General features: G+C 46.1%; 1 protein-coding gene across 1 annotated transcript in view; it reads right to left on the bottom strand.

Annotated features, from left to right (window-relative positions):
• Nucleotides 1-12,384, bottom strand: part of LOC109893758 (latent-transforming growth factor beta-binding protein 2-like) — a 160,967-nt gene that overhangs the window by 72,731 nt on the left and 75,852 nt on the right. Inside the window, exons 4-5 of the mRNA XM_020486971.2 lie at nucleotides 3,000-3,220; nucleotides 1,785-1,955 (exon numbers count right to left, since the gene is read on the bottom strand). Of these exons, the coding sequence (XP_020342560.2) occupies nucleotides 1,785-1,955; nucleotides 3,000-3,220 (392 nt within the window). The remainder of the gene's footprint in view (nucleotides 1-1,784; nucleotides 1,956-2,999; nucleotides 3,221-12,384) is intronic.

Genomic DNA, 12,384 nt, shown 5'->3' with positions numbered 1-12,384 from the left:
CTCAGTCTCGCCGCAGACACAGTCTCAGTCTCGCCGCAGACACAGTCTCAGTCTCGCCGCAGACACAGTCTCAGTCTCGCCGCAGACACAGTCTCAGTCTCGCCGCAGACACAGTCTCAGTCTCGCCGCAGACACAGTCTCAGCCTCGCCGCAGACACAGTCTCAGTCTCGCCGCAGACACAGTCTCAGTCTCGCCGCAGACACAGTCTCAGTCTCGCCGCAGACACAGTCTCAGTCTCGCCGCAGACACAGTCTCAGTCTCGCCGCAGACACAGTCTCAGTCTCGCCGCAGACACAGTCTCAGTCTCGCCGCAGACACAGTCTCAGTCTCGCCGCAGACACAGTCTCGCCGCAGACACAGTCTCAGTCTCGCCGCAGACACAGTCTCAGTCTCACCGCAGATACAGTCCTGTCCCCAGCTTCAACTTCAGCCTAGCCCTAGTTAACCTCAGCATGGGGCAGGAATTATTCCTAGACAACAACCTGACTTTTTCTCTTACCCAACATCTATCTACCAGACAGATAGGAAGATACAATTCAGGCCCGTGCCACACACCACCACGGATGTCTTTGAAATGCATTGTTAAATGGCTTCTCTAAGTCTCTTGTCCCAGTAATGTCAGGGTTTAGAATAACTGTTCAATGTTGTGAATCCAGGGAGCCCAACAGTGTAATGATGTTATCCACCTAGTTTTTACTGCCCCACATTGGGAACATAACAACATGACATAACTGTTCGCTGCCCACTTGACATTCCTTGAGGAACACGCACTTCAGCAACAACAAAATGCCAGCTTGGATGTCGAGAAATTTCCTTTAACAGAGTCTTTTTACAGATGTTTTAATGGTCAGAGATTTCTTTAAAATAAAATCAAACATAAAAACAAACTACTTCTCAGGATCACCCAGAAGTTCCAAGGAATGCATTGTGAAATTTCTCTGCCAAGCCATTGAAGTGTTTGGAGTAAGTTAACATTTTCCCAAAACCTATTAATGGGAGCATAAATCTGCAAAACAATCTGTTTATCTATTCAGAACTCAGCCAGTTCCTCCCATGAGGAGCTTAGTGTGTTAAGTGTGGGGCAGCGGCGGCGTGTGTGTATTTGATATGGGCGCTCTTCACTTCTAATCAGTTTGAGTGATTACTGTGAGCCTTAGTTGTGTGGTATGGGCTGAGGGGAACATTATGGAAACAGGGCCGGAACCCCAGCATTGGTTATTGTTCTCCCCCACCATGGAGAGACAGGGAGGGAGACTACTCTCCTGTGTGAGTTTGTAGCAAAGCCTGTGGATAAATGGCAGCTTTAATGTAATCCCTATAAAATCCTGTTCACGCGGTTACTCCCTCTCTTTCTCTCTCCCTCGCTCTTTCTCTCTATTTCCTTCCCTCCATCGCTCCCAGTGAGCATGTTAAATGGTTAACAGTGGCGCTGAGAGCGAGACGTAAACCACAAAAAGACTGTGCTAAGTGTTGGGAGCGTGAGAGCGCCGCTTCCACGTGTGTGGTCAGCTTAACCCCCTCCACTGAGCCCTGCAACACAATGGGCAGGGAGACCTGCTCTTAATCTGCTCTCCCCTCTCCCTCGCTCTCTCCCCTCTGCCCATCTCTCTCTCTGTCACACTGTTCCCGACCATGCATAATCTCCCCCACTTTGTCCCCTCTCTCTCCCTGACTGCCTGCTATTCAGTGTTGACAGTGCCGCAGTGGGAATGGGTTTACCTATCAGGATCCCCTCTTTCCCCTGGACTACATTCAGACAGTGTGGGGGGGGGGGGGGACTCACAGAGTCTGAAGCCCTGGGTCTTGGGTGGCTGGTGCTGGTTCTCACTGTAGACGGTGGTGGTGTCACCCTTCTCACAGTTGTTGTAGCAGCGGCCGTCACTGCACACCCTCCGACACACCATGGGGGTGAAGACGATTTTGATGCGGTCCAGGTTGGAGGTAAGGTTGGCCCCTGGAGCACAGCGACACACAGAGACCTGGGTGAGCAGGAGCAGCGCTGCGCTGGAGAAGAGCTGCATTCTTAACGAGCCACAGACAGACAGACAGACAGACAGACAGACAGACAGACAGACAATCTCTGGCCCTCTTGCCTGGCTAGCCCAACAGAAGGGGAGGTTAATATGAGTGGGTGTGTGTTTGGGCATGTGTGTGTTTGTTTATGCGTGAGTGTGTTTGTGTCAGTGCCTTGGCAATGGAATGGTACAGCTGAGAGGATGCCTGTCCTCCAAGCCTTTATTATTGGGAAAAGGTGTTCTAGATGTGTGAGTAAACCTGTAATGGTGGGAAGCTGTTCAACACCGTTGCCCTAGTAGGAGGGAAAAACAAGAGAAACTTAGACAGCAGACAGCTTTACAGAGGGCTCTGTTCTGAGAGGGTTGGAGGGGTTTCTGGAAGTTTCTGGTGGTGGGGGGAGGGTTATGTCAGGGTGCAGCCTGTCATGGGGCTGAGGTGACAATGAAGACCGTGGTGCCTCCCCCTTCTTCCCACCTCCCTCTCTGGGTCCTAAGGGAGGGAGCACGGCTGTCCAGTGATTGAACACTGCAGACACTCCAGAGCAGAGAGCGGATATCAAACATCTGTCGCTCATGTGATGAAAACCACAGGGAGGGAGGGGAGCCTGGGACGGAGCCAACACCACTCCCCCCCAAATCTAATGTTCCATTCAGTGAAGACAGAAATTCACTGTGTGTATGTGTCAAATCAAATCAAAGTTTATTTGTTACGTGCGCCGAATACAACAGGTTACCTTACAGTGGACCCTTCGGTCATAGCACTATGTCTGTCATCGCCCCCACCTACATGTACAGACCTTACAGTGAAATGCTTACTTACAGGCTCTAACCAATGGTGCGGGAAAACATGTGTGTGTGTGTGTGTGTCCTGCATACCGTAGGGTATATCTGTTTTAACTTTGTTAGAAAGCAGGGTAATAAAGAAATAAAGAACAGTGGTATCGACCTGGATGAAACTCTTTTTTTCATTTTCTGGTCATTACCTGCTGGCGCCACTGCATCGCTGACTTGTCTGTCGGTGTGGACATTGGTGGTGGGTCTGTGGCCGTTACGACCATTCCCCTTCCCATTGTCATGTCCGTTGCCATTGGGCAGGGCGTTGGAGGTGATGGGGCCAGTGGATGATGGGTATCGTTTGACTGTGCGAGACGTCCCAGTCTGCTGGGGAGACGAAGAGTCGGCTGGTCCTCGCCTCACCTGGGTCCTGGTAACAAGACAGATGACACCAGATCCTTTAAAACTCTCTCTCAACAGCAGTCACTAAACAAACACAAACAACACACAGAACACCGCCACTTACACATGGTCAACATGTTAAACATAACGTCCTACTGTATTTGTGAGAGTTTGACACACAAAACATAGCATTATGTCTCTCTTCGGTCATAGCATTATGTCTGTCTTCGGTCATAGCGTTATGTCTGTCTTCGGTCATAGCATTATGTCTGTCTTCGGTCATAGCATTATGTCTGTCTTAGGTCATAGCTTTATGTCTGTCTTCGGTCATAGCATTATGTCTGTCTTCGGTCATAGCATTATGTCTGTCTTCGGTCATAGCATTATGTCTGTCTTCGGTCATAGCATTATGTCTGTTATCGCCCCCACCTACATGTACAGATTACCTCAACTAGCCTGTACCCCTGCACACTGACTCAGTACCGGTGCTTCCTGTATATAATCTTGTTATTGTTATTCTTATTCTTATTGTGTTACTTTTTATTATTACTTTATATTTTAGCCTACTTGGTAAATATTTTCTTCTTCTTGAACTGCACTGGTAAAGTCTACACTTGTTGTATTCGGTGCATGTGGCAAATAAAGTTTGATTTGATTTGATTTATGTCTGTCTTAGGTCATAGCGTTATGTCTGTCTTAGGTCATAGCATTATATCTGTCTTAGGTCAAATCAAATGTTATTTGTCACATGCGCCAAATACAACAGGTATTAGACCTTACAGTGGAATGCTTATGTACAAGTCTGTAACCAACAATGCAGTTTTAAGAAAATACCCCCCAAAAAGTAAGAGACAAGAATAACAAAAGAATTAAGAGCAGCAGTAAAATAATAGCGAGACTATATACAGGGGGGTACCGGTACAGAGTCAATGTGTGGGGGCACCGGTTAGTTGAGGTAATATGTACATGTAGGTAGAGTTATTAAAGTGATAACGACAGAGAGTAGCAGCGGTGTAAAAGAGGGAGAGGGAGGGTAATGAAAAAAGTCTGGGTAGCCATTTGATTAGATGTTCAGGAGTCTTATGGCTTGGAGTCGGACAATTTCTAGGGCCATCCTCTGACACCGCATGGTATAGAGGTCCTGGATGGCAGGAAGCTTGGCCCCAGTGATGTACTGGGCCGTTCGCACTACCCTCTGTAGTGCCTTGAGGTCGGAGGCCGAGCAGTTGCCATACCAGGCAGTGATGCAACCCGTCAGGATGCTCTCGATGGTGCAGCTGTAAAACCTTTTGAGGATCTGAGGATTCATGCCAAATCTTTTCAGCCTCCTGAGGGGGAGTAGGTTTTGTCATGCCCTCTTCACGATTGTCTTGGTGTGCTTGGACCATGTTAGTTTGTTGGTGATGTGGACGCCAAGGAACTTGAAGTTCTCAACCTGCTCCTCTACAGCCTCGTCGATGAGAATGGGGGTGTGCTCAGTCCTCCTTGTCCTGTAGTCCACAATCATCTCCTTAGTCTTGATCACGTTGAGGGAGAGGTTGTTGTCCTTGCACCACACGGTCAGGTCTCTGACCTCCTCCCTATAGGCTGTCTCATCGTTGTCGGTGATCAGGCCTACCACTGTTGTGACATCAGCAAACTTAATGATGGTGTTGGAGTCGTGCCTGGCCATGCAGTCATGGGTGAACAGGGAGTACAGGAGGGGACTGAGCACGCACCCCTGAGAGGCCCACGTGTTGAGGATCAGATGTGTTGTTACCTACCCTTACCACTTGGGGGCGGCCCGTCAGGAAGTCCAGAATCCAAGTGCAGAGGGAGGTGTTCAGTCCCATGGTCCTTAGCTTAGTGATGAGCATTGAGGGCACTACGGTGTTGAACGCTGAGCTGTAGTCAATGAATAGCATTCTAACATATGTGTTCCTTTGTCCTGGTGTGAAAGGCACAGTGTGGTGTGCAATAGAGATTGCATAATCTGTGGATCTGTTGTTGCGGTATGCAAATTGGAGTGGGTCTAGGGTTTCTGGAATAATGGTGTTGATGTGAGCCATGACCAGCCTTTCAAAGCATTTCATGGCGTGAGTGCTACAGACGTGAGTGCTACGGGTTGGTAGTCATTTAAGCAGGTTACCTTAGTGTTATTGGGCACAGGGACTATGGTGGTCTGCTTGAAACTTGTTGGTATTACAGACTCAGACAGGGAGAGGTTGAAAATGTCAGTGAAGACACTTGTCAGTTGGTCAGCGCATGCTCGCAGTACACATCCTGGTAATCCATATGGCCCTGCGGCCTTGTGAATGTTGACCTGTTTAAAGGTCTTACTCACATCGGCTGCGGAGAGTGTACTCACATAGTTGTCTGGAACAGCTGATGTTCTCATGCATGTTTCAGTGTTACTTGCCGCGAAGCAAGCATAGAAGGAGTTTAGCTTGTTTGGTAAGCTCATGTCACTGGGCAGCTCTTGGCTGTGCTTGTAGTCTGTAATAGTTTGCAATCCCTGCCACATCCGACGAGCGTTGGAGCCGGTGTACTACGATTCGATCTTAGTCCTGTATCGAAGCTTTTCCTGTTTGATGGTTTTTCAGAGGGCATAGCGGGATTTCTTATAAGCTTTCGGGTTAGAGTCCCGCTCCTTGAAAGCGGCAGCTCTACCCTTTAGCTCAGTGCGAATGCTGCATGTAATCCATGGCTTCTGGTTGGGGTATGTACGTGCAGTCACTGTGGGGACGATGTCATCGATGCACTTACTGATAAAGCCAGTGACTGATGTGGTGTACTCTTCATTGCCATCAGAAGAATCCCAAAACATATTCCAGTCTGTGCTAGCAAAACAGTCCTGTAGTTTAGCATCTGCTTCATCTGACCACTTTTTATAGACTGAGTCACTGGTGCTTCCTGCTTTAATTTTTGCTTGTAAGCAGGAATCAGGAGGATAGAATTATGGTCAGATTTGCCAAATGGAGGGCAAGGGAGAGCTTTGTATGTGTCTCTGTGTGTAGAGTAACGGTGGTCTAGAATTTTTTTCCCTCTGGTTGCACATTTAACATGCTGATAGAAATGAGGTAAAACTGATTTAAGTGTCCCTGCATTAAAGTTTCCAGCCACTAGGAGAGCCGCCTCTGGATGAGCTCTTTCCTGTTTGCTTATGGCGGTATACAGCTCATTGAGTGCGGTTTTAGTGCCAGCATAGGTCTGTGGTGGTATGTAGACAGCTACAAAAAATAAAGATGAAAACTCTCTTGGTAGATATGCGAGCAAAAACTTTCTTAGATATTGTGCACCAGCTGTTGTTTACATATATGTATAGGCCCCCGCCCGTGTCTTACCAGAGGCTGCTGTTCTATCCTGCCGATAGAGTGTATAACCCGCCAGCTGTATGTTCTTAATGTCGTCGTTCAGCCACGACTCGGTGAAACATAAGATATTACAGTTTTTAATGTCCGGTTGTAGGATATACGTGTTTTCAGTTCGTCCCATTTATTTTCCAGCGATTGAACATTAGCTAGCAGGATGGAAGGCAGAGGCAGATTAGCCACTCGTCGCCTGGTCTTGACAAGGCACCCTGAAATCTCAGTCTCCTTCTCCAGCGACTGACGGGGATCTGGTCGGGTGTCTGTAGTATATCCCTCCCGTCCGACTCATTGAAGAAAAACTCTTCATCTAATCTGAGGTGAGTAATTGGAGTTCTGATGTCCAGAACTTCTTTTCCGCAATAAGAGATGGTAGCAGCAACATTATGTACAAAACAAGTTACTAACAACGCAAAAAAAAAAAAAAAATGGCATGGTTGGTTTTGAGCCGAAAAGACAGCAGCCAGCCACTCCGGCGCCATCATTATTTGTCATAGCATTGTACCTGTCTTAGGTCATAGCATTATATCTGTCTTAGGTCATAGCATTATATGTGTCTTAGGTCATAGCATTATATTTGTCTTAGGTCATAGCATTACTTAATTGATTCCATATGTTTTTACATATTTTGCTTTAATTGAATCAAGAATATTATACCGTACTTAGGTCCTACAGTAATCCACTGTCTCACATCTGTTGTTGGTCAGAGCAGCATGTGCATGGCTAATTAATAGAAGATTATGTTTAGTATAAAAGGCACTTTGTAATATACAACCAGTCACCACTGATTAAGAGAAAATAAAGCATCCGGGAATTGGGTGAATAACACTCATGATTTCCCTTTGGATCCATCTGCACGTGTGTGTGTGTGTGTGTGTGTGTGTGTGTGTGTGTGTGTGTGTGTGTGTGTGTGTGTGTGTGTGTGTGTGTGTGTGTGTGTGTGTGTGTGTGTGTGTGTGTGTGCGTGTGTGCATGCATGCATGTGTGAGTGCCTGGTGGGCATCAGCCCGAGTGTTAAACAGTGTTGGAGGAAGTATTACAAGTCTGGTGGAAGAACAAAGCGGTCACACTTCTGGCTGCCTGTGCTGAGAGCATTTGATTTGGTGTAATTACAAACTGCAGCAGTGTGCGGGGGAGAAGCTGATCTCATGTGAGAGCAGTGGACCAGGCACGTGCTTTCCCTGTCAGACCTCCTCTACCTGGGCTCTGTGGGCAGCATTACACCACGGACGGGAATTACTTCACCCCTTAAAACATCTGCATCCCACTGGTCTGGTCTCCCACCGACCACATTGCAGACTACAACACAAGACAGAGAGGAGACAGACCCAAGCCCTTAGTCAGAGATTCAGCTCCTCACAGCTGTACACCTGCAACGCTTCAAGTTATTTAAGGATGAAATTAAACCACTGATTTAGAATAACAATAACATTCGCCTCCCGGGTGGCGCAGTGGTCTAAGGCACTGCATTGCAGTGCTAGCTATAACACCAGAGACTCTGGGTTCAAGCCCAGGCTCTGTCGCAGCCGGCTGCGACCGGGAGGTCCATGGGGCGATGCACAATTGGCCTAGCATCGTCTGGGTTAGGGAGGGTTTGGCCGGTAGGGATATCCTTGTCTCATCGCGCACTAGTGACTCCTGTAGCGGGCTGGGTGCAGTGCGTGCTGACCAGGTCGCTAGGTGCACGGTGTTTCCTCGAACACATTGGTGCGGCTGGCTTCCGGGTTGGATGCGCGTTGTGTTAAGAAGCAGTGTGGCTTGGTTGGGTTGTGTTTCGGAGGACGCATGACTTTCGGCCTTCGTCTCTCCTGAGCCCGTATGGGAGTTGTAGCGTTGAGACAAGATAGTAGCTACTAACAATTGCATACCATGAAATTGGGGAGAAAAATGGGGTAATAAAAATATAACTTTTTTAAAAATCACAATAACATTCATTACATATGTGGTTTCAGTTAGGCACACACGAACACAAACATAAAACACACACACACTGAATATGCGTCACATGACGTTGGGAACTTCCCTAGATTTCTCACCAAACAATTGTTTGTTTGGTACAAACATTGCTTGTTAAATTAGCTAGGCCTATGCCATCACTAGTCCCATTGAACATTGTACTTTTTATTGACTGAACAAATGGCAGTCTGGTTACCTTTATAATCTATTTAGAAATGTTTAGCATTGTATTTACACACCTCCTGGTTATTGGTTTCTCCCGTTTCGAGGGGGTTTTCATTGCTTATCAGAAACGCAAATGTTTATACTTATCATGCCAAGTTAACGGCCATTGTAATGTAAAGTGTGCAATAGCCCTATTATTGCTGTAAAAGTGTATAATAACTGTTCATTAACAATATACCTGTTTCAAATGTGAATGGTTTATGTCAGGTGTTGGGTCGGTCCTTTTCGGATGTTGCTGCTCCACACCATCTAACTAAATTGGCTGCCGGGTCCTCTGTCTTAAACTACAAACCCACCACCTCAGCTGTACTGAGCAGCTCAAGACTCAGCATGTTGCTATTCAGAGAGTCCAAACCACATTCCTGTTGCCAGCGTAACATGACCCTCAGTGAAAAGGAGAAATGGAGACAAACGGTCCTCATATAAACCATCCTTCAGAAAGACAACATGCACCTAGCTGACAGCTGTTGACCCAGTCCTTCCTCACTCCCCTACTAAAGACCCTCTCCGTAGGAAATGACATTGGGGAAACCTGATGTGCTTGTATCAGTCATCAATCAGCCGGGTGTTGGAGCAGGGGAGATGTGCATGGCGGTACGGTTGCCAGCCCAGCCCAGCCCAGCCCAGGTCATGATGGTTTTTTTCTGTTCCTGAGTGTGACACCTGGCCTGCACGCATCCTGCCTCACTACACTTCCTGCGCCAAGCCAGACGTTTTTGCTCCCAATCACAAACTATTTCCTCACAGCATGAGGTGAGCCGTACAAACAATATTCAGTATGAAATGATATCATAAGGGAAACATCGCGCTCTCCAACTGGTGTGTAAAACCAGTGAATTCACACAAACAGAAAAGTGCAATGGGTCCACACTCAGTAGAAAATGATATACCATGCCATTTTAATTCAATCAGTATCTTCCATGACAGGGAGGGCCACATTATCATCATGATGATGAAGAACAAAAGACAGCAATGAGGAATGATTGAATTAGTTGAAACAAATGTATTGAATTTGCTCTTGCCTTCCATAGTACAAAATAGAAATACAGGCTTGAGTCTCATGTCGCCACTCACACACAGATATGTGTTCCTGAACTCCACGGACCAGGCTGGTAGTAATAAACCAGGCTGGGATCTCTTAAGGCACCAGCATGCTTCAGTTCGGCTGGCACCTAGCTGAAGTCGACTAGCCGAACCGAACGAGTGGTCTTAAAAGACATTTGCTTGAAAAACAAGAAAAAAGCAGCCGAAAAAGTTTGTCCATTTTGAGACGCCGTAGCCAGTATACACTTCCTCAAAATAGTCTTTAATCTAAGACAACTCAAGAAATATGTCATAAATTTGTACGTGTTTGCCGAGGAGTTCTTAGTCGTACAATATTCCATCTCTAAGATGTTTGGTGCAGTATTTCCCAATGTAAAAATGTGTATGAAAGCGAGTCATCTCTCGTTGAATGACAACAGATACTTTATTGAAGAATCCCTACTGTTGACCAATCACCGAAGAAGGAGCATAGACTTTATTGAAGAATCCCTACTGTTGACCAATCACCGACGAAGGAGCATAGACTTTATTGAAGAATCCCTACTGTTGACCAATCACCGACGAAGGAGCATAGACTTTATTGAAGAATCCCTACTGTTGACCAATCACCGACGAAGGAGCATAGACTTTATTGAAGAATCCCTACTGTTGACCAATCACAGACGAAGGAGCATAGACTTTATTGAAGAATCCCTACTGTTGACCAATCACCGACGAAGGAGCATAGACTTTATTGAAGAATCCCTACTGTTGACCAATCACCGACGAAGGAGCATAGACTTTATTGAAGAATCCCTACTGTTGACCAATCACAGACGAAGGAGCATAGACTTTATTGAAGAATCCCTACTGTTGACCAATCACCGACGAAGGAGCGTAGACTTCGGCTCCGAAATGTTGTGTCCAAAATCAAACAAAAACATCTTTAGGCTGTGTATAGACAGGCAGCTCAATTCTGATCTTTTTTCCCCCACTAATTATTCTTTTGACCAATCACATCAGATCTTTTTCAGAGCTGATATGATTGTTCAAAAGAGCAATTAGTGAAGAAAAGATCAGAATTGGGCTTTCTGTGTAAATGCTGTGAGAGCTGTGAATAGGACTACATAGCTAAAACACAGCTGAACAACTAACAACTAATTACCAACTGAACTGTCCCCCACCTCAATAGACCTTAGGCTTTTGATGGAATTCATGTGAGACCAAATAATAATTATGTTTACCACTCAGCAACTGAAATGACAAATGACAACTGAAATGACAAACATCTGAGAGCCATACTGTGTGTGCATGCGTGTGATGGATGATATAAAGTTGTTAGAAACATATGTTGCTGTCAAAACAAATTAACCTTATATCCTTATTGACCTTTTAGTGTTGCACTGTCTCTATGCACACTCACTGGGCCCTGCACACTCACACACACACACACACACTCATTCCATCATCTGCTCATTCACAAGTAATATGCACGTACATTTATGCAGACTCTACACACACGCACACCCACTCACATACAAGCTGCTGCTACTCTGTTTATCTTATATCCTGTTGTTGCCTAGTCACCTTACCCCTGTACATATTTACCTCCATCACTCTAGTATCCCTGTCACCTTACCCTTGTACATATCTACCTCCATCACTCTAGTATCCCTGTCACCTTACCCCTATACATATCTACCTCCATCACTCTAGTATCCCTGTCACCTTAACCCTATACATATCTACCTCCATCACTCCAGTATCCCTGTCACCTTACCCCTGTACATATTTACCTTATTCACTCTAGTATCCCTGTCACCTTACCTCTATACATATCTACCTCCATCACTCTAGTATCCCTGTCACCTTACCCCTATACATATCTACCTCCATCCCTCTAGTATCCCTGTCACCTTACTCCTGTACATATCTACCTTATTCACTCTAGTATCCCTGTCACCTTACCCCTATACATATCTACCTCCATCACTCCAGTATCCCTGTCACCTTACCCCTATACATATCTACCCCCATCACTCTAGTATCCCTGTCACCTTACCCCTATACATATCTACCTCCATCACTCTAGTATCCCTGTCACCTTACCCCTATACATATCTACCTCCATCACTCTAGTATCCCTGTCACCTTACCCCTATACATATCTACCTCCATCACTCCAGTATCCCTGTCACCTTACCCCTATACATATCTACCTCCATCACTCCAGTATCCCTGTCACCTAACATACATATCTACCTCCATCACTCCAGTATCCCTGTCACCTTACCCCTATACATATCTACCTCCATCACTCCAGTATCCCTGTCACCTAACATACATATCTACCTCCATCACTCCAGTATCCCTGTCACCTAACATACATATCTACCTCCATCACTCCAGTATCCCTGTCACCTAACATACATATCTACCTCCATCACTCCAGTATCCCTGTCACCTAACATACATATCTACCTCCATCACTCCAGTATCCCTGTCAACTAACATACATATCTACCTCCATCACTCCAGTATCCCTGTCACCTAACATACATATCTACCTCCATCACTCCAGTATCCCTGTCACCTTACCTCTATACATATCTACCTCCATCACTCCAGTATCCCTGTCACC

This window comes from Oncorhynchus kisutch, linkage group LG7 (assembly GCF_002021735.2).
Source record: "Oncorhynchus kisutch isolate 150728-3 linkage group LG7, Okis_V2, whole genome shotgun sequence".
Taxonomy (NCBI): domain Eukaryota; kingdom Metazoa; phylum Chordata; class Actinopteri; order Salmoniformes; family Salmonidae; genus Oncorhynchus; species Oncorhynchus kisutch.
The sequence above is the reverse complement of the archived record's forward strand: the minus strand, read 5'-3'. Positions and strand labels throughout refer to the sequence as shown.